This window comes from Bubalus kerabau, chromosome 1 (genome assembly GCF_029407905.1).
Source record: "Bubalus kerabau isolate K-KA32 ecotype Philippines breed swamp buffalo chromosome 1, PCC_UOA_SB_1v2, whole genome shotgun sequence".
Taxonomy (NCBI): Eukaryota; Metazoa; Chordata; class Mammalia; order Artiodactyla; family Bovidae; genus Bubalus; species Bubalus kerabau.
In genome coordinates, this window is record NC_073624.1 from 243,324,698 (window position 1) to 243,347,108 (window position 22,411).

The 22,411-nt window shown below is 38.8% G+C and overlaps 1 protein-coding gene across 13 annotated transcripts in view; it reads left to right on the plus strand.

Annotated features, from left to right (window-relative positions):
- The window catches only part of GABRG2 (gamma-aminobutyric acid type A receptor subunit gamma2), a 248,991-nt gene extending 233,292 nt beyond the window's left edge, over positions 1–15,699 (plus strand). For all 13 annotated transcript variants that reach the window (XM_055561939.1, XM_055561977.1, XM_055561946.1 and 10 more), the window contains 3 exons: positions 2,504–2,656; positions 9,604–9,809; positions 13,262–15,699. In XM_055561939.1, coding sequence (XP_055417914.1) covers positions 2,504–2,656; positions 9,604–9,809; positions 13,262–13,537 — 635 coding nt within the window. In that variant the 3' untranslated portion in view covers positions 13,538–15,699. The remainder of the gene's footprint in view (positions 1–2,503; positions 2,657–9,603; positions 9,810–13,261) is intronic.
- Positions 15,700–22,411: the final 6,712 nt, after the last annotated feature.

Sequence of the window (22,411 nt, forward strand, 5' to 3'; positions counted from 1 at the left end):
AGCCTTTGACTGTGTGGATCACAATAAACTGTGGAAAATTCTGAAAGAGATGGGAATACCAGACCACCTGGCCTGCCTCTTGAGAAATTTGTATGCAGGTTAGGAAGCAACAGTTAGAACTGGACATGGAACAACAGACTGGTTCTAAATAGGAAAAGGAGTACGTCAAGGCTGTATATTGTCACCCTGCTTATTTAACTTAGATGCAGAGTACATCATGAGAAACGCTGGGCTGGAAGAAACAGAAGCTGGAATCAAGATTGCCGGGAGAAATATCAATAAACTCAAATAGGCAGATGACACCACCCTTATGGCAGAAAGTGAAGAGGAACTAAACAGCCTCTTGATGAAAATGAAAGTGGAGAGTGAAAAAGTTGGCTTAAAGCTCAACATTAAGAAAATGAAGATCATGGCATCTGGTCCCATGACTTCATGGGAAATAGATGGGGAAACAGTGGAAACAGTGTCAGACTTTATTTTTGGGGGCTCCAAAATCACTTGCAGATGGTGATTGCAGCCATGAAATTAAAAGACACTTACTCCTTGAAAGGAAAGTTATGACCAACCTAGATAGCATATTGAAAAGCAGAGACATGACTTTGCCAACAAAGGTCCGTCTAGTCAAGGCTGTGGTTTTTCCTGTGGTCATGTATGGATGTGAGAGTTGGACTGTGAAGAAGGCTGAGCACCGAAGAATTGATGCTTTTGAACTGTGGTGTTGGAGAAGACTCTTGAGAGTCCCTTGGACTGCAAGGAGATCCAACCAGTCCATTCTGAAGGAGATCAGCCCTGGGGTTTCTTTGGAAAGAATGATGCTAAAGCCGAAACTCCAGTACTTTGTCCACCTCATGCGAAGAGTTGACTCATTGGAAAAGACTCTGATGCTGGGAAGGATTGGGGGCAGGAGGAGAAGGGGACGCCAGAGGATGAAATGGCTGGATGGCATCACTGACTCGATGGACGTGAGTCTGGGTGAACTCCAGGAGTTGGTGATGGACAGGGAGGCCTGGCGTGCTGCGATTCATGGGGTCGCAAAGAGTTGGAGACGACTGAGCGACTGAACTGAACTGAACTGAAGTAAGTAGAGAAACACAGACATGAAGTCAAGTAATTAAAAACAAAAAAACAAAAAAACGTGATCTGGATTTCATTGCCCATTTATTTTAGGACAAATTATAAGGAAAGAAGACACAACATTTGAAAAGTAGTCTCATGTGTCGCCTCACATTAAGAGAGCAGATACAGTGTTTGAAAGTGATGTTGTCTGAAATCAGTCTGAGCTATAAGGTACAATATGGTATATGCTGTATAAGTACTTTACAGTTTGTACTGTAAAGTGAATACAATGCATGTATCATGATCTTAACAAATTACAGAGACTTGGGACTGTGTCACATTACATTGTTCTCATGCATAGCTGTATAGTTATTCTTGGATTCCTTAATTACTCTACTCTCTGGAATATTTATATGCATTTCTTTATAACCAAAATGTCCCAAAATACAACTTCCTGATTTTTGGTTTCTTTCTCTATAGTTAAATGTATAAATACATTGTTCATTTAATCATTTACTCACAAATGTTGCTGAGTGCCTGTTTGGAATCCAGTGGGATGCTAAGTGTAGTGATAGGGGCAGGGAAGGGCTGGGGTGGGCACAGTCTGTGGACTCATGCAGATACAAGTTAACAATGAGACAGATGTTACAAAAACAACCACAGGGATGGACAAGAAGTTACAAACTGAAGCAACTGTTATAAAGGAAAACCACTTGATTCAATGGAAACATGAGAAAATGTCTCAGCACAGGAATTTGGTTATAAACTGAGTAAATAGTCATCTATTAGTGTCAAGCACAAAGGTAATTCTCTGGTTTGTAATGGAGAAAGGTCCTGAGAACAAGAAGAAATTGTAACAAATCTTAAAATTCATTGCAGGCAAGAGAGGCACAGGGTAGAAACAAAGATTCCCCTACTTCTGCACCAAATGTAAAACTTCACATTGTGTGCATTAAGTCAGCAGAGACTGCAAAGTAAAAGATCGCCCGAAAGAAGAAAATATGAGCAATATGCTCAAAGGTATTTCCTTTCATCTAGCAGTCACGTTGCTTCTTAAAGGATCAGAATTCAGTACAGGTTGGGTATTTTTTATAACATTTTATTTTGTACTGGGGTACAGCCGATTAACAATGCTGTGATAGTTTCAGGTGAACAGGGAAGGGACTCAGTCACATATATGCATGCATCTATTCTTCCCCAAACCCCCCTCCCTTCCAGGCTGCCACGGAAGATTGAGCAAAGTTCCAGTGCTTTACAGTAGGACCATGTTGGTTATCCATTTTAAATATAGCAGTGAATACAGGCTGGGTTTTGCTTTTTGTTGTTTTTTGTTCTTAATGCAGGTGGATTAAAACTTTCAAGTGCACCTAAGAGTGATATGCATGCTTATTTTGAGATGCTTTCCAGTTTTGAAGGGTTTTCATGGTCCACCTTTGCTCTGTTCCAGGGGATTATGTGGTCATGACTGTCTATTTTGACCTGAGCAGAAGAATGGGCTACTTCACCATCCAGACCTACATCCCCTGTACACTCATTGTTGTCCTATCTTGGGTGTCTTTCTGGATCAATAAGGATGCTGTTCCAGCCAGAACTTCTTTAGGTGAGAGACAATTTCTTGTGTTGTACTGTCCCAAGGTAAGTACTGAACAACATTAATCTTTATTCCCCCTTCTAAGTTGATTTGCTTTTAATTCAGTTAGTAATACATTGAAATGCCATTTATTTAAAACTAGCATATTAAAACAGTGTTTGAAGCTTCTTAGCTCTGTTTTGCTAAATTCTCTCCTTGCTTTGAAAGTATTAGTTGCTCAGTGGTGTCCAACTCTTTGTGACCCCATGGACTGTAACCTGCCAGGCTCCTCTGTTCATGGGTTTCTCCAGGCAAGAATACTGGAGTGGGTTGCTATTCCCTTCTCCAAGGGATCTTCCCAACTAGACCTGGATTTTATCCAGGTAATCTTTTAAATAAAGTAACTGGGGATAAAAAATTTTTTTAAAACTTCTTTTCAGGAAATTTTTTGTTTGTTTGTTTTGGTCTCTGGGCAGTTGTATACCCATAAGAGTTGGTCGTGGTTATCCTTTCCCAATATTGTGTTCAGTGATGCCAGTTTGGTAGCTTGAAATCAACCCAGGTACAAATATTAACACCATGGAAACAGATAAACACAAAAAATCAGGGGCACCTTTTTCCTAGGGAATCAATTATTACACATGTACTAGCATACCACTGGCTACTGATTAATTTCAACATGCATAATTATGATGATGACATTTGAAGATATACATATACACAACTGGCTCTATACAGAAGAGCTGTTGGAAAGATTATTTTGAGAAAATATGATTACCTATGAAGGATTATTTGGAGTTCGCTTAATCTCTTGTCTGGTGATACCTGTCTTGGAGTTTCACATCATTTTCCTCACATAAGGAAGAGGACTCAAAGATTATTACAAAGCCACAGACTCACAGGAACACTGGAGGCTAGGTCCATGAATAGAATTCTCACACTACATAATATTTCCTAAAGATTTAACTAAAACTATTGAAAAATGAATTATAAGGCTGCTATCCTCTTTAATCATCTGTGTGACAACTAGAACCACAATTCCTGTTCACTCTTTGGCTAGAGGCAGTATCATGTAATAGTTAAGAGCTTGGATTTTGAAGTCCAACAAATGGATTTCAACCCTCATACATGGTATGGCCTTAGATACGTCCTTTAGTCTCTACAAACCACATTTTACTACAAATGGCATTCACGTGTGAAATATCATTTCCTGTACCTAACTGTTGGGGTTTGTATCAGGTTAAATCAGGCACTCCATGCAAAGAGCACAAAACACAGTAGGGCCTCAGAAATATGAGCAATTACAGTCATTTTCTAACAAAGTGATCTGTACCAGTTTATTAAAACAGAGCAGCAATGATTACTGGGAAAAAAGGACATCATTTGCATATTTATTCTTCTCCAAACCAAATTTAGTCTCCCATCTGTTTCAAAATAAGGTTATTTTGATTTTTTCTGTTATAGGCAGTACTTTATGTTACAGCCTGTATTTAACAATTATAATATCTTGTCTAATGCTACATGCTAAGACAGACCCAAAATATGTTGCTACTTTTTAGGACAATTACTTGTCATCGTGAGTAGAATGTACCACATTACTTACTCGCTTTCTGTGTCTGTCACATCAGGGTATCAATCAATGTCTTCTTCACTCCCAGTACAGTGCTTGGTCCACGGTAGGTACCTCTATGATTACTCAAGTAAGGTATGCACGTATGAGTGGATGAAACAAGCATACTGATGCATTCCAGTCCACCAATCCCAAAAATATCTTTAGGGAAAGATTTCAAATCAATCTCTTCTCTTGAAGTCTAGATTCCTGCTGGTTAAAAAACCCTCTTAAGGCTTTAGTACTAGCTCATTTCCACCACTTGATCAATGAATGCTCACCAGCAAGAGACCATAGTGGGAGAAGAAAGGAAGGAGCGTAGGCTGAGGAAGGAGGGACAGAACAAATAGCAGGTAGGCGCCCCTCTTGCTCATAGATCATTTACCGTAAGCCAGTCATCCTCAGTGTGGTCCTCCTGCTTTTCCTACTTTTTAGAATAACTGCATGTAGAAGTTGTAATGAAAACAAAGGTTAGTATCACAATTTTAGAGCTAAGGAAGCAGAGGCACCATAAGGTTAAATGGCACTCACAAGGCCACTGCCAGCTAATAGCAGATGTGTGCCTTGGATGATGAGACCTAGATTGGCTCTGGGTGCGAGGCCCTGTTGAAGGGCCACTTGTGGGAGAAAGTGAGGTGGTGAGCTGAGCCAATTTCTCAACTTTATCTTTGCAGTCTCAGGTCTCTAGATTACTGCTTCTTAAGTCCAACTGTGTATTTAAAACAATAGAGGGCCTTCAAAAGTACAACTGCCTTTGTCCAGCCCCAGGATATGCTTATTTAATTTCCTGAGAGCACACAGTGGGGTGGGGGGGGGGGCGGTGGTGGAATTTAGGATTAAAAAAAAATTCCTCAGGTGATTCTACGGCGTGATCAGGTTTAGGTTTAGGAACACTGACCTAGATCATTGGGTCGAATTATCTTTTCCAATGTTTACAATCAAGAGTTGAACCAGATGACAATAAATGCCTGTGAACTTAAAAGTTTATTGCCACAAAACAGAGAGCCACGTTGTTCGATGAGTGAGATAAATATATCCACGTGGCTAAAAGACTGACTGCTTTCTAAGTGCAAATCACAACATTCGAGGTCATTTTGAAGGTTATAACACTTGAGTATAGTTTAGTACACAGGTGGTAGCTGGTGAGGTTTAATCATGGTATAAGGATGATGGGAAATAGATGGGGAAACAGTGGAAACAGTGTCAGACTTTATTTTCTGGGGCTCCAAAATCACTGCAGATGGTGACTGTAGCCATGAAATTAAAAGACGCTTACTCCTTGGAAGGAAAGTTATGACTAACCTAGATAGCATATTGAAAAGCAGAGACATTACTTTGCCAACAAAGGTCTGTCTAGTCAAGGCTATGGTTTTTCCATTAGTCATGTATGGATGTGAGAGTTGGACTGTGAAGAAAGCTGAGCGCCGAAGAATTGATGCTTTTGAACTGTGGTGTTGGAGAAGACTCTTGAGAGTCCCTTGGACTGCAAGGAGATCCAATCAGTCCATTCTAAAGATCAGTCCTGGGTATTTATTGAAAGGACTGATGCTGAAGCTGAAACTCCAATACTTTGGCCACCTCATGCGAAGATTGACTCATTGGAAAAGATTCTGATGCTGGGAGGGATTGGGGGCAGGAGGAGAAGGGGATGACAGAGGATAAGATGGCTAGATGGCATCACTGACTCAATGGATGTGAGTATGGGTAAACTCGGGGAGTTGGTGATGGACAGGGAGGCCTGGCATGCTGTGATTCATGGGGTCGCAAAGAGTCGGACACGACTGAGCGACTGAACTGAACTGAAGGATGATGGATGGATTAAACGAGGAAAATACCTCTTGGCATTTTTCACCCAAGTTATGAGGTAAGCAACATGCCTAAAGAGCTTGCTTCATGCCAAGACTGAAGGAACTGAAAAAAGCTTATGGATATTTTTCATCCATCTCAAGTAAGAGAAGTCTAGTGTCTTTGCTTAGCAAAACTGGACTTAAAAAACCACACGGATCAAACGAAACACATTAAGCTATCTTGTTGGTTGGTAAATCAGTTAGAATCACTACTTGTCTGGTCTTCACTGTTCTCTGTGGCTCCAAGCAGACCTGAAAATATCTTGAAGGAACTTTTCAAGATTCTTCTTTACATGCCTGTGATGAACTTCCATGTAGCCTAATAATATCAGACATACCAAATTTTCTTAAGTGAACTTATCCATGATATCTGCTATGAATACTGACATTTTCACTGCTCATAGGTCATTTTTGCTTTGAGGCCTGAATGAAGTGAAGAAAGTACCAATTAATTTTTGAAATTATCCCACAAAAATATCAGCTGTGATTAGGTATAATCAAGAACTTCTACGTGAATTAATACATAGACAACCTAAATGAAGCTTTTTTACTTTGAGACGCAGATCTTTCTTCTCTAAAGTAAATGATAATAACACTTTATATTTATTGAGACTTCACTAGGAATTGTCACTCTATGTTCATGATTTAATTTAATCTTCATGAAGTCACTATCATCCCCAGTTTTTACTTGAGAAGCTAGACCATGCTTTTGTTTCCATCATAACAAAATGGAAGATTCACAGATCCACATCATATCCCAAATTAGGGATTTGGGATAGCTAAATCCCTAATAACTCCTAAGAATGCGGTACTTCATCCTGCACATTATGGACCTATTTATAGAGAAGAAATACAACAATGTGGTTTAGAACATTGCACATAAAGTCAGACTTGCTGGGCTTGTAGGTTATCTCTCTTACTGGTTTATTCTTTCTGTGCTCAGTTTTTTGTTTTGTTTTGTTTTTTCACTTGCAAAAAGAAGGATAACAGTGCTTATTACCTCATTTTGAGGGTATTCTGGAATTATTATACATATGCTTGACATAGCACCTGGTCAAACAAAGAGATTCTTAAATGTTAGCTACTGTTATGTACAACTAAAATGATCTTCCCAAATAAATATGGATTCCTATTTTCATATGTAGGTTGAGTCTCTTTGATCTTCATGTATACACTATTCTTCAATCATTTTATTTATTCAACAGATATTGAGTCCTAGCTCTATAATCACTATGGGGTTACAATGGACATCAAGATCCATGTTTTATCTGTTGTCACGAAGTATGTAGACTAGACAGAGAGATGGATTACTCCATCATCGCTAATGATGGAACGCGAGAGAGGCCTCAGTCTTTATGACTAAGTTTCCTTGTGGAAGGCCTCTATTAAAGGCTACTTCTTTCTGTGAAGTTCTTTTAACCAACACTGATCTTTCCCTTCTCTAGAATTTCATAACATACAATGTATCATACAAACCTGATACTAAGCTAAGTGTTCTTAGAAATATACCCAAACTCTTCAAAAATGGCTCTGAAAAAAAAACCTGAGCAATTAGGAAGAGAAAGGTCAATGTCCTTCTTGGCTTAACCTTTCTTCAAGAGTGGCTGTCTCCCCTTAACCATCTTTGGAGCATTCTGTACCCATGTTGTAAAGAGAGAAGAAAATCCTATTTCTCTTTTCCTGTATGGTGATACTGTTCTTCCTTCCCCTGCCCCTCAAGTTTCTCATGTCTGATTCCTTCTGAGTTTCCCAGCACTGCTCTTTGAGGCAGGGACATTGACTCTCTCCTAGAAGTATGTTGGTCCTACTGCTACTGCTGCTGCTGCTAAGTTGCTTCAGTCGTGTCTGACTGTGTGCGACCCCAGAGATGGCAGCCCACCAGGCTCCCCCGTCCCTGGGATTCTCCAGGCAAGAACACTGGAGTGGGTTGCCATTTCCTTCTCCAATGCATGAAAGTGAAAAGTGAAAGTGAAGTCGCTTAGTCGTGTCCAACTCTGTGCGACCCCATAGACAGCAGCCTACCAGGCTCCTCCGTCCATGGGATTTTCCAGGCAAGAGTACTGGAGTGGGGTGCCATTGCCTTCTCCACATCTTGGTCCTAGTAATAGTGAGAATTAACACACAGCATTAGACAACAGAAACCTCCCCTCTCCCCTGCCTCCAGTATAAATGTTAAGTCACAAGGCTACAGACAGTAAAGGCTTGGGAAGACCATTTTTGGAGTACAGAAAAGTTGCATCCAGTCATGATAAGAAATGTTGAATTAAAATCATAGCATGATAAGAAATGGATGGGTCTTCAAAAAGATAGTCAAACAGATGCAGAAACTGAAACCTAGAATACTGAAGTGAATTGAGTTACTATAACTAGAGCTGGAACCTATTCAAATACTGAATCCATGTTGCCTTGTTATAAATAACACAGCTGTAAATACATAGAGATTGTCTTAACTTTGTTGTTAAACAATTATTGGGGAGAACTAGTTTTCTGGGGCACTGTTGTACAATGGGAAAAAGAAGTGTTTTGAAATCAGCCATTTAACTTCTGTGCTCAAATCTTTCTGCTACTTTACTATCTGACACAGAGCTTGTCTTTTGGCTTCCTTTCCCTCAACTATAAAATCAAAATGAAAATATCTGCTGTAAAGATTCAAAGAGAGAATGCACATGAAATACTTATCATAGTGCCTGGCACAAGGACATTTTCAGTAAATATTAGTTATATCATTTCTGAGATGCCTGTTTTCATCATATAATAGTCTCTAAAGAATTTATACATCAGAACCTGTCAGTCACACACGAAGTACCTCCTCTATTTAATACCTTTAAAGGGCTTCTCCTTACACTTTGAATAAAATGCAAACTCCTGGGCAGGCTCTGCATAACTTAACTAGGTAACTTCTATTTACCTAGCATCACTGTGACTTGGCCGCCCATCCCAGGTATTCTAAAAATTAAAACCAGATAAGGTTTCCCTTCCTCAGAACCTCCCTTTAATTAATTTAGCCAGTTCTGTCCAGTCGCTCAGTTGTGTCCGACTCTTTGCTACTTTAGCGTTGATAGCCAGAAGGTTGGTTTTTTCTAATTTTTTAAGCTTCACCTTAAAAATAACCTCCTCAAACAGGCCTTCCACCTAAGTTCTCACTGCCCCTGTCCATCTGCATGGTGCATTCCATAATCTGTCATTATACTTCTCTCTGCTTCCTTGATTCATGGTGGTGTCTCTCACTGAAATACATATGGGCATACATAAGGGACATATGGGCAGAGACCTTGTCTATTTTATTTCTCAGCACTAAGTCAGCACATTCTTAGCACATTTCTCAGCACATACGGGAGATGACACATGGTAGGCAGGCGATACATATCTGTGAACAATGTGAATGAATTCCAGTCAAGCCTCCTTTCCCAGAACTGAGGCCACTCCTCAGAAGTCACAAAACACGTTTAGTCTCACCAGTGAGGCAGTTATCCAATGTGCTGATGTGGTCACAGGGTCTGTTTTATCCTGCCTTCCTCCAGGAATCACCACTGTCCTGACAATGACTACCCTCAGCACCATTGCCCGGAAGTCTCTCCCCAAGGTCTCCTATGTCACAGCGATGGATCTCTTTGTATCTGTTTGCTTCATCTTTGTCTTCTCTGCTTTGGTGGAGTATGGCACTCTGCATTATTTTGTCAGCAACCGGAAACCAAGCAAGGACAAAGACAAAAAGAAGAAAAACCCTGTATGTATCATTTCTCATTGGGCCCTTTGACATTTTTACGCAGAAAGATCGCCTGCTTTTGTTTTGGTTTGGCCTCGCTTGGCCTATCTGTGGGCTATCCACACTTTGGGCCCCAAGGTGAAGATAGCATGTGTGAGTTTGGCCAGGCTCCCAGGATTCATCATGGTCATCAGTTAATCGGGAGAGACCTGATTCACCGAGGCAGACTGTAGCTCTCTTCATTTCACTGGGAGAATAACCATGACTGGAAACTGCATTCATCTTTTAGTAGCTGTCATTTTAGGTTTCCCTGATTTTCAGCTGTCTGACTCTTAACTATAATGTTTTAAAATTACTGATGTTTTAAGTCCTTCATCCACTGCTTTCCAATAGGAAGCCATGAGGTTCTTAAAGTTTCAGGGATCACCATACTTTTTTTGCAAATCATTTAGTGTGTGTGTGTGTGTGTGTGTGTGCATTGCCAGAAGACTTCTGTTGGTTTTATACTCAAAATATATATTTTTAGCCTCCCTGTGTTATCATGTTCTCGTATATAAATGAGTATTATTTTATATATACCTTATGAGGCTGCTGTGAGAAATAAGTGTAATGGATATAAAAGACATTAAATAGTAACTGGCATTAAAATGATGATGATGGCTGATGTTGATGATTCATATAGTTACCAACCTGGATTGAGTTCAGTGATTTGGAAACAGGTAAGATGACTTTAGCTTGCCACCAAACTTTAAACAGAGTTGAAGAAGCACATTTATAAAAGCCTAATGTAATTGTTTTGTATTATGGATGCTGAAAAGAGCACGTAGCTACCCATTTGCCCACTTAAATCCAGTGTTTGGTTCACAGGAGGCCCGATGAAAGTGAAGGTGCATTTCTTTACAAAAATGGGGCAAAGGAACTTACCCACCCTCCTGAATTTATAGCCTTTCCTGGTGAGGGCCATGACAGTGGCTAGCTTTCTGACCCACGGACTTTGGGGGGCTGAATTATAACCACTGATTCTAGCCTGAATCCTGATGCATCTTCAGAAACCCAGGTGAAATTTGACAAATGGCACACGTTTATTTGACTGTGAAACATTATAACAGGTAAAGAAAGATGCATCATTATTCTTGATGATTAATGTAAAAGAAATGCTTATCTTCAATTTCCCAATCACTACACTTTCTGCAGCCCCTTCTTTTTCTGTATGGCCTCTCTTTACCTTTGCATCTTTTCTATCCTTAGTTTATTTTCCTTGTTGTGTTGTTTTTTATTTTCCCCCTTCTTCACTTGCCATTTCATTTCCCCCCCAAAAGATGATTCTATCGCCATGCAGCATTATTACCTGCCAGTAGTAATAAGGCAGTGAGGACTGACAGTGGACAAAGCCCTTTGGCCCTTTCTATTGTAGAGTGGATTTTGTTGCAGAGACAGAAACACTTGGATTCCTTAGACCAGGGTCCTGGTCCTGAGGATGGCAGAAAGAGAAAAGGTAACAGAGGAGAAAGGGAATTGAAGAAACTGCAAAAATGAAATTACCCAAGAACTCTATGCACATTTCCCTTTTAAGCCAATTAGATGATTTATCAGAACTAGCTAGAGTCCAAGTTGTGACTGAGAAGCTAAAATTTCACTTTCCCATTTAATATGTTCTTGGGTTCACTATGTCAAGACTCTCCTAGTTAAGTTCTCCTTAATGATAATCAGAAAATAAAATCAGCATTTCTATACAGGGAAAATAGGCAACAAAGCTTCCTTACAAGTGGGCAGCACTGAATTTTGCAGTTAAATCATTGTAGATTAATTTATCAAAGATTTCCCTAGGAATCACCAAAATTTCCTTTTCCAAATTAGGCATATACTTTATTCTAAGCTCAGAACTGTCCTTCTGTGTTTATAATTTCAGTTCATTTCACTTGCTATGTTTTCAAAATGTATTTTTAATTTATCTTATTTTGTCTCTCTCTTTTTTTTTTTCCTTTTTTCCCTTCTTTTAATTAAAAAAATGCGATTCTCTTTTCTGTCTACAAACCCAAAGCTTCTTCGGATGTTTTCCTTCAAGGTATAATGTTTTTGGAATGGAAATTCACTGCATGCAACTGCTGGATCTAACTATTAATGCTTACATGGTGTTTTATTTATTTTTTATGAATAGACATTTAAGCATTCTACTAGAGATAACACATTTAAGGTGGAGAAAGTTCTTTAGAGTTTTAGAGTTGATTCAGCAACCCTACATTAATTCAGAGGTTTTGACCTAGCATGAGACTAAAAATCTCTAAGCTCTATGAGATGTCATTAGTGAAGTGGGCCTCATTAAACATCAAAGCCAAGACTTACCCTCTCTTTGCAGATAAAAATGGAATCCAGTTTCACTGGTTGTACCTACCAAGTTCCATTTATGTCCTAAAATTTAACTCTGTAAGTCCTAATTCAAAAAAGGATTGTTTTTCAATAAGTACATATAAAAATTTCCATTGGCCTGAACTATACCTTTTGGTTCTATAAAAATGATACTGTCTTTGAAATGCTTTAGGTTAAAACACCCATCTCTTCCTTCTGGGGTTATCCAGGGGCCTTTTGGCTCTATCATACAATATTCAATGAGATTTCTATTCTCAGCTGAACTTTCTGATAGCTGATTCAGAGACAATAGAGTTCGTATATATATCATTCCTAAAACTAACTTACCAAATTAACATTAAATAAATTGAATTTTCTAGCAATTTTATAATTGGTACAGCAGCAAAGATTAGATTAACATTTAATTAATTGGTACTAGTTTCTTCTCAAATCCTCAAGAGAGTTTGACAGCTAGTAACATTTAAAAAATTTCACTCACATGTAGTTTAATATTGCTGACATTCTGAAGCTTCTAAAGGGTGATGTTAGGCAAAGTACTATATTACTTTAAAGTATAAGCCCTACCATTGTGGTATAAACTCAGGAAGCTTCTGTATTTATATACAGCTTAACATTTTCTGTTAAAAGTGTTTAACACATTTGCTCAGTGTAACGGGATTTACTATTTGCCTATATAGATAAGCATGTACACAAAATTTGATTTCACAATTGACTCATTTTTATTTCTCTATCCTACTCACATGCAACACCATTAAATGCCTTCATGTAACCAACCTCACATCTAATACTTACTAGAATAAGATTCCATGTAGTTGTTTGATTTAAATCTTCAAACTTTGAGTTCTTTTGGTGTTCAATCTTCTTGCTATAGCTTATTAGCTTGGTGGTATTATTTTCAGCTGCACTGCTTAAGCTCAAAATTTGAAATCTGCAACTGCTATCCTTCTAAGTTCAATTTCACCATTGTAGATCATGATGTCATAGCGATTCCCTGAGTACTCATTTTCAGATTCATCATTTGCACACTGGGGACATTGTGGAGACGTGGTCTGGGATTTATCAGGTAAAACTAACTCTGATCCCTCTCCTTCCCTACTCCATCTCAGGCCCCTACAATTGACATCCGCCCACGATCAGCAACCATTCAAATGAACAATGCCACACACCTTCAAGAGAGAGATGAAGAATACGGGTATGAGTGTCTGGATGGCAAGGACTGTGCCAGTTTTTTCTGCTGTTTTGAAGATTGCCGAACAGGGGCTTGGAGACACGGGAGGATACACATCCGTATTGCCAAGATGGACTCCTATGCGCGGATCTTCTTCCCCACTGCTTTCTGCTTGTTCAATCTGGTTTATTGGGTCTCCTACCTTTACCTGTGAAGAGGTATGGGTGTTACTGATGTGGGTCTTACTCACTAAATCTCATGAAGAGAAGACGTCCTTTCTAAGTCTACTTACATAATCCCCTGTGTAGTTTACCATACTTTGAATTTGTTTCCGTGTTCCAGCCTGGTAAATTGTATTCATGTCATATTGTTTGCACCCAACTCTCCTATGCTAAGTGTAATTTGAAGTGTAATGTTTGCTGTGTCTCAAAACCTGCAAGGCAAAGTGAAATTAGAGCAAGAACATTGAAACAATACAAGCTTTTCTTTCAGCTACAACAATTGCAATTGTGAAAGCCATTATTATTTACAATGGTGTTATCCTTCCTGAATTCAAAATACAATTAGATGCAAAAGAACCAAAAGTGTACCCTCTGTTCTGGGATCAAGTTGTGGTAAATTTGATTCCCAAAGGATATCTCCCTAATTTGAGAAAAATCATAACCTGCTTTAAATATAGGAACCTAGACTAGAAATCTATTATATCTCCCTTCCAAGATATGAAGGAAACTTCCTCCACATCACATGTACAATGATGTAAATATTTCAGTAACATAGAATGCTTCAAGTTTAATGCATGCATCTCTAGAGCTGAAACAAGTGGACTGACGTTAACATCATATTGTCTTTTATTCTGTGTCTTTGGGCTCTAAATGAATCATGAATGTAATTATATGGGTTTGGGTTTGGAACAAGAGAGAGGAATCTTCTCCCTCACGCATGAAGATTCAAACATCTTGTTTTTTTTTTTTTTTTTTTTTTTTCTTGTAAGACGTATTACAACACTAAGTAAAATACAGACTGGATAATTGACATTTGCCACCTCGAAATATGCCCAGTTTCATAGAGTATAAAGTAAATAAATGTATGTGCTTGCTACTTTTTCTTCTTTTTAGGATAATAGGTCATCACAGAACTTACGCTCACAATCTGCTTCTAGTGACTGTGAGTGTCTTGTGGGCAGAATCCTTGTCATCTCTTCTTTGGGTCCTCAGCACCATGTAGAGTGCTTGGCACACAGTTGGTGCCAGTGAATGCGGTTTGAAGTGAACTGGCTTTAGATGCCTCTGGTAAAGCTTTCTGAACTGGTCTGGAACCAGTGATTCACCTTTTCACACAGGCATTGTCCAGTACTATTTGATCTTGTAGAAGTAAACAGAAGGATCCAAAGAACTTTGACTATTTTTGTTCATTATTACACATTTACTTTAGGCAAAGACCATATTCCTTTTAGAACAATATTTACATCCTATATTTCTGTATAGAAATGAGTCTACCAGGGCATAATTAGAATCTGTGTAGTACGGTTCCAGGTCTGGGGGTGAGTCAGTCCTGACCCCCTACTTTTTCACCGAGGACATAGACAGGAACAACAGGAGTCATACCTGACTGGTGTTCAAATGTAGTATCCTTTGTTTGGGGGAAAGAAAAATGTACTGAAGTTTACATTTACAAAATTAAAGAAACCTGAAAGACTTAGAAGGCGGTCGAGCCTATGACTGTGTCCTCATTTGACCATACTGTACTCACACGAAGTGGCCATCCCAGGCTTCAGACTTGATGAGTTGAGCTACGTTTTCGTGTACTCATCCTGAATTCCTATTTTTCTAAAATTGCGTCCTTCATCAGTTCTGCCTTTTGGCAATCATTTCTTTAAGTCAGAATTCAATCATAGCTACAGATAATCTACAAAGAGTAGAAAAGAAGAGAAAGTGTCATTGTTAATAGAAAACCATGTAAAGTCGTCATCAGGTCATCTGGATGAATCTTGAAATACATATAGCTGCCAAATTTACAAACCTTTACTGTATCAGTGCTGTAGCATATAACCTCAAACAGGTGTAAATAGAATTAATTATTTTCTTGCTTTGAATTGTTGACATATTAAATGTTGACTCTTTGGGAGAGTTGTTGGCAAATTTTCAATGACAAGAAAACATGTTGTTATTGTCAACTTGAAATGTATTCCATTAATGGGGACATTCAAGAAAAAAAGCTAGCTTTCCAATGTGTGCATAGTATTGGCAACATAAATATATATTATATATAATCTGATTCTTAATTATCAGCTTCTCCCAGTCTATGTATATGAAAACCTTTTCACAAAGGGAACTGCCTAATATGTGGACTTTTACAATAAAAATGCTGCATTCTAAGCCATGGCATCAGGTCAGTGGTTGGTTGGACTTGTTTGTCTTAAAAGAGACAAACTTCACTTTCTGTTTGTCTCTTCTCTGATCCCTCTTCTCTGTTTCACTCCCCAACACTGCCTTCCCTTTATGTAAATTTTAGTTGTGAGCAGTGAGATCATGTTTTGCATGATACTCACTTTAAAGAAATTAAGAGATGGTTTTTGGAGTGTGGAGTAGACACATAAAGAAACGGCATGAAGGAGTAGCTCAAGACTTCTGTGCCTAAAACTTTGGTGAGGCTAACAAGATGGACACTGGTGTCAGCCATCACTGGGATCCCAACTCTACCAGAGACCAGCTGTTTCACAATTGTCAGGTCAGCCTTTATAAGCCTCCATTTACCAGCTATGAATTAGGTGTAAGAAGCCTCCCCCCGACCATGTGACACCAGTGCTCTGCTGCTGGGCTCCTCCCACTCCCATCAAATCAGCTAATAGCATCTGGCACTATTCAAATATGTCTTAATTGAGGCCCTGTAGCATGATATTTCATTTTGAAAGAGTAACTGCACTGCAAACCGTTCTTCATACTACAGGCTGACAATCTAAGTCGTTATTGAAAAATCTCACATATTATATTATTTTCAAAGCCAAAGAACCTGTCTCTGTAACCACCCCCTCAAATTAAAAATATAGGGAGCCATGCTCCAGAGACAGTATCATATTTTTAAGTCCTCTGAATTCCTCAGAACAGTTAGCATGCTGCTGCTGCTAAGTCGCTTCAGTCGTGTCCAACTCTGTGTGACCCCATAGACGGCAACCCACCAGGCTCCACCGCCCCTGGGATTCTCCAGGCAAGAACACTGGAGTGGGTTGCCATTTCCTTCTCCAATGCATGAAAGTGAAAAGTGAAAGTGAAGTCGCTCAGTTGTGTCTGACTCTTAGCGACCCCATGGACTGCAGCCCACCAGGCTCCTCCGTCCATGGGATTTTCCAGGCAAGAGTACTGGAGTTGGGTAACAGTTAGCATAATCCTTTACAAACCCAGCTACCCTAACCTTCCTCTTGCTATCATTCTCTTGGCCCCTCATGTCTTCCTGCATTCAATTTAAACATCTATTTCTCACCTTCCAGACACATAAAAAAATTAGTTTTCATTTCGGTCTTGTTTCCCGTCTAACTCAATGCCTTTATTTTTAGCTTCCATCCCCTTTTTAAAGTCTCAGTATTATTCTGACTAGTAGCAATGCTTTTTGTCCCTAACGAAGGTCAAATTACATTTAGCCAAATGATGTGGTCATTGGGGATTATGTCAAAAACTGCTATCTCTATGCCTTGTCACTATGGATTTTTGTTTAACATGTAGAAGAAAGAAAGAATGACCCACACCAATAGCTCTGCTATATAATTTTAATGCTCACTGAGTTGCCAAAGGTCACACAGTTAACGGCAAACATGGAACAGCCACCCAAGCGTTACTCTTTCTATTGACCCTCACAGTGTTTTAGGATTTGGAAGTCAAATCTGGAATACATTATCTTCCTCTTCATGCTTTAAGATCTGTCAAATTTGAAGATGCCTTCTTTCTTTGATCTTGACTTCATTTTAATTGCAATGAGACAAATTTTAAAATATGTAGCAACAGAGTTAAGTTGATGGATTTTACATGTACTTCCTTCTATTTCTAGTCACTTTCCAGTGTTATTCACTGCTTTCAGAATTCTGCTTGAAAGAAGGGATCTCCAAGAATCTGAAAAGTTCTAGACCCAGACAGAGTTGCCCCTTTTTTCCTCTGGGTGTGGAAGAACAGAAAACCAGAGTTTCTTATATCTTGTCTCTACTGGCTCATTCTTTCCACTGTATCAGAAAAGTGGTAGAAGTACTCTATTAATACTTGGTCTGAGGTTAGATACCAATTACAAAATCCAGTTGTGATTTTATTTTTCTCTATTTGGGATTTTTTTTTTAAGTTTTCCCTTATTATTGTTTTTGAAACTAAATGGAAAAGCAGATGCTCTTACTCCAGATTACACAGGTTCAAATCCTAGATCTGTCAAGACTTAATATTCAACGTTTCTCTACCTCAGTTTCTTTTACAAGGAGTGACTGAAGTAATACTAAGGAGTTATTGGATTTTTAGTAATTTTCTTTAGCACAGATATGAAATATCATAAAACAAAGAGCAGGAGGCTCATAGTCTACTTGGCTTAAGAACAATGATGGTCATTTATGAAGTTAATTACTACATTGTTTTGCTTTGTGGGAATGTGGTATTATTATCATCCCATATTTGGGAAATTCATGTACATAAAGAAAATTATAGAGCTAAGTGTTAACAGAGGACTACTCTCAAGTGGAACAGTATATTATTTAAATCACTGTATGTGATATGTATGAAAATACAAACGTTGATACCTTTTGAAAATTAAACATGATTTCCCTTAAAATATTTAAATCCCTAAAAAGATTGTTAAGTAAACATGTGTAACATAAATAAATATGTAGTTCTATCTTAATATAGTATTTTTGTGATATAAATCAAATACATTGTTTTGTAGCTGTTTCAAAAATCCTTAGTGAAATGAACATGAGGACTCATTAATCACTACTGAGGGCTCTGCCCATAAAAAAAAGAAAAAAATGTCACTGGACCAAGAATAGAGATTTTAAATCACATCTGAAGTTCTTCCAATTTTAGTTCCTTCTCCTGACATGTCTTAATTCTATCACTCCTCTCTGTTTATTATGGTATGATATTATTGATTACCATCTACCATTTAGACTCTCCTAAACTCTGCCATTGGAGAAGGCAATGGCACCCCACTCCAGTACTCTTGCATGGAAAAATCCCATGGGCAGAGAAGCCTGGTAGGCTGCAGTCCATGGGGTCGCTAAGAGTCGGACACGACTGAGCGACTTCCCTTTCACTTTTCACTTTCATGCATTGCAGAAGGAAATGGCAACCCACTCCAGTGTTCTTGCCTGGAGAATCCCAGGGACGGGGGAGCCTGGTGGGCTGCCATCTCTGGGGTGGCACAGAGTTGGACACGACTGAAGCGACTTAGCAGCAAACTCTGCCATGTCTCCATATAGATATCTTGACACATCTGTCCTATTTCCTCCTTGAGTAGTTTCTAAAATAGTGCCATATTCCTAGAATACCTTTTTCAGCTCAACATACTGAAGAATCACTAATTAAAGATTCTACCTGGTTCAAGAAGTCTTTCCAGTCTGACTAAAGTATAATAGGCTATTTTTTTTTTCATCCCTTCCAGTACTTGATGAGATTTTTGAATAGTCTAATCCTAATATTTATCTCAGCTAAGCACTTAAATTCATCTAATCCTCTTAGTAAACACATTTTAAATGAACAATTCTGTGACAAGAATATGATATAAATAATTCACTATCATTTGCATCTTAAATCAGGTTGTTTATCTTCCATCTATCTCCCTGCTATGCAAATTTGCCTCATAGGTTTTTTTTCTGTTATTTGTAATTTTTATGGGTCTGAAAATAAATGCCCCATCAAAAAGTTTTGATTAAGCATCTACTGCAATTCAATATAAAGCTTTCAATAAGTGCATATTACAAGCCTCACGCAGATCACTGTGATGTAGGATGAGATACATTTCAGGACATGGTCTGCATCAAAATGTCCATAATATGATAGAGTCAGATAAGAATGCAAGTAAATATAATGAAGCTGTGCAAAATAGTTGTAGATAGAAGAAACTGTTCTAATTGAGGGTGAAATCAGAGAAGATTTCCTCTGTAATACAAAGCATTCCACCATGTGTGAGAAGGACCCATTACTGCTTTAAAGCTTTCTTTCTGGCTACTAAGGAAAGCCTTGTAGAAAATTTGAAAAATATGAAAATGCACAAAGAAAAAAAATGTTATCCTTTATCCACTAGCAAGAGTTAACCTCTAAAAGCATCATTTATCTTTTTCTCCTTTTTCAGTTTTCTTTATGTATTTAAACAGATAGATAAATGATAGATAAATACAATAGGTACATAGAGGCATAGGTAAAAATACACAATAGATATGTTTTGCAGCCTGATTTTTCATACAATTAGGCATGAATTAACAAACATTTTCTGGCATTCTATTATTATATCATACATCTATATTATAATTTATTTAGCCAGTCCCTATTCTGTTTATTTTTGTTGTTATAAATAATTCTACAATCAATATCTATATATATCTCAGATATTATATATATTTCCCAGAATTTTCATAGAACAAATACCAACAGTTGGCTTTGCTGAATATAAAGGCATAAGCATTCAACAGAGTCCTAGCAGATATCAGAAGGTATACTCAGAGAGATAAGTGAAGAAAAATGAATGGAGGGGTTATTTGCAAGGTTATGGGCAAGGTTAAGATCCACCAATAAAAGGATGCGGTGGTACCATGGGTCTACCAGGAGTGGAAAGTCATTCAGTTCTGTTCAGTTGCTCAGTCATATATGACTCTTTGTGATCCCACAGACTAGAGCATGCTAGGCTTCCCTGTCCATCACCAACTCCCAGAGCTTGCTCAAACTCATGTCCATCATTACCATCTGAATTAGTGTCCTATTGCTCCTGTATCAGATAACCACAAACTTAGGGACTTAATGACAGCACAAATTCATCATCACCTCTGTTTTAGCCAGTGAGACTGGCTAAAACAGAAGTGTCTTCTAAGCTGAGTTTTTGCTGGATACTCTAAGGGAGAATATGCTCTTTGCTTTTCAAGTTTCTAGAGGCTCCCTTCACTTCTTGGCTAGTGGGCCCTCTTCCATCTTCAAAGACAGCAATCACATCAGTACAACCTGTTTCCTTCCTCACATGTCCTGTTCTAGCTCTGAACTCTGACCTGCAAGAACCACTGAGATAACATTGTCACTTAGTGGCTCAGTCATGTCTGACTCTTTGTGACCCCATAGACTGTAGCCCACCAGGCTCCTCTGTCCTTGGAATTATCCAGACAAGAATACTGGAGTGGGTCGCCATTTCCTTCTCCAGGGGATCTTCCCAACCCAGGGATCAAACCCAGGTCTCCCTCATTGCAGGCAGATGCTTTACTGTTTGAGCCACCAGGGAAGCCCAAATAACAGCACCCAACAATCCTGGAAAATTTAAATCTATTCATCTCCAAATCCTTAGCTTAATCCCATCTACAAACCATCTCCCCCCACCCACCCTTCTTTTTTTTTTAACCAAATAAGGTACATTCATTCACAGATTCTGAAGATTAGAACATGAGCATCTTTGGGGGGACAATTATTCTGCCTATCATACCTCTCTAGTCCTAACAAGAGGAAAGAGCCGTAATGAGACCCAGAACATGCTGCAGAACAAGCCAACAGGAGCTGACTTTGGACAAATGATACAGCCATTTCCAATAGTGGTCAGACAGGGAGGGTGAGGATAATTACCCAGAATTCTCTTCTCCTTCATAAAGCAGCCTGTTATTTGATCAGTTGGTCAAACCAAATAGATAGTGGAAGACAAGGAAACCCACCCAGATAGTGTGGGCAACAGAGGTTAGCCTCACGGGGGCATACTGCATAGTGAGAGGGTGGAAAGTCAATCTAGAGGAATGGATGGAAATTATCCAGAAAATCGCTCCCCAAATTAGTGCATAACAGCATAGTCTCTTTGTTTTGTATACTAGTTATCATAATTCTCTGATGATAAAGGTGATATTTATGTCATTTCAATGGTTTCTATTACATGAAAAAAGTAATTGTTAAAAAGAATCACAGTGGAATTCTAGAGACCATGTATTCTATTCAGCACAAATAACTTTCCAACTGACTTTACAACCATCAAGCAAATGCCTTCAGAAAACTGCTTTCTGGGAGTTAATGTGGGTTAATAGCCATGGCCCTATGGTGAGCCCCATGGCAAGGATGCCATGTCAGGCAGTGATTTTCAGTCCAAAGCAGCCTGGAGATGTTTTACAGAGAGTGGACCTTCTGATCCAGTATTTCTCATTTGCTATTGCTCAGTTATAAAATGGCAAGGCTTCTGAGTCAGTGTGAACCCAAGGATACAATTCTGAGTTCAAGGCTAAAAATAGCAAAACCAGTCTTATTTATATAAACAAAATGACTAGAGGACAATTAAAACTTAATTGATATAATTTAACTGGAAGTGATTACAGTTGAACCATTTGGAGACCAGATAAATTCAACAGGCTCTTTGAGCCTTGTGTCCAGCCAATGTACAAGACTATGACTGCCTCACTGAGCAGAGTCCTCACTCCTTTGAAAGTCACGAGAGGAAGTAAGTCCTCATTAGGACCAGATTTTAACCCTCCTGAACAGAAGATTGGGCAAGTCTACATGGTACTTCAGCTTAGTTCCTTTCCTCTTCTAAACATCTACTGACTCTGTCTTCCCTCTCACTCTTTGATTTTTTTTTTTTTTCTTTCCAAAAAAGACTTGATCCCTTTGGAAAGTAATGAAGATGTGATTCAATTCAGTAAATACATTAAGCACCCACCATATGCCAAACATTGAACTATGCTTTGGAGCTATCATGGCATAGGGTTTGTCTGTATAAAGTTTACAGTATCATGCCAAAAAGTATTAAATTTGAAATGCAGTGCTGCTGCTGCTAAGTAGCTTCAGTTGTGTCCGACTCTGTGCGACCTCATAGACGGCAACCCAAGAGGCTCCCCCATCCCTGGGATTCTCTAGGCAAGAACACTGGAGTGGGTTGCCATTTCCTTCTTCAA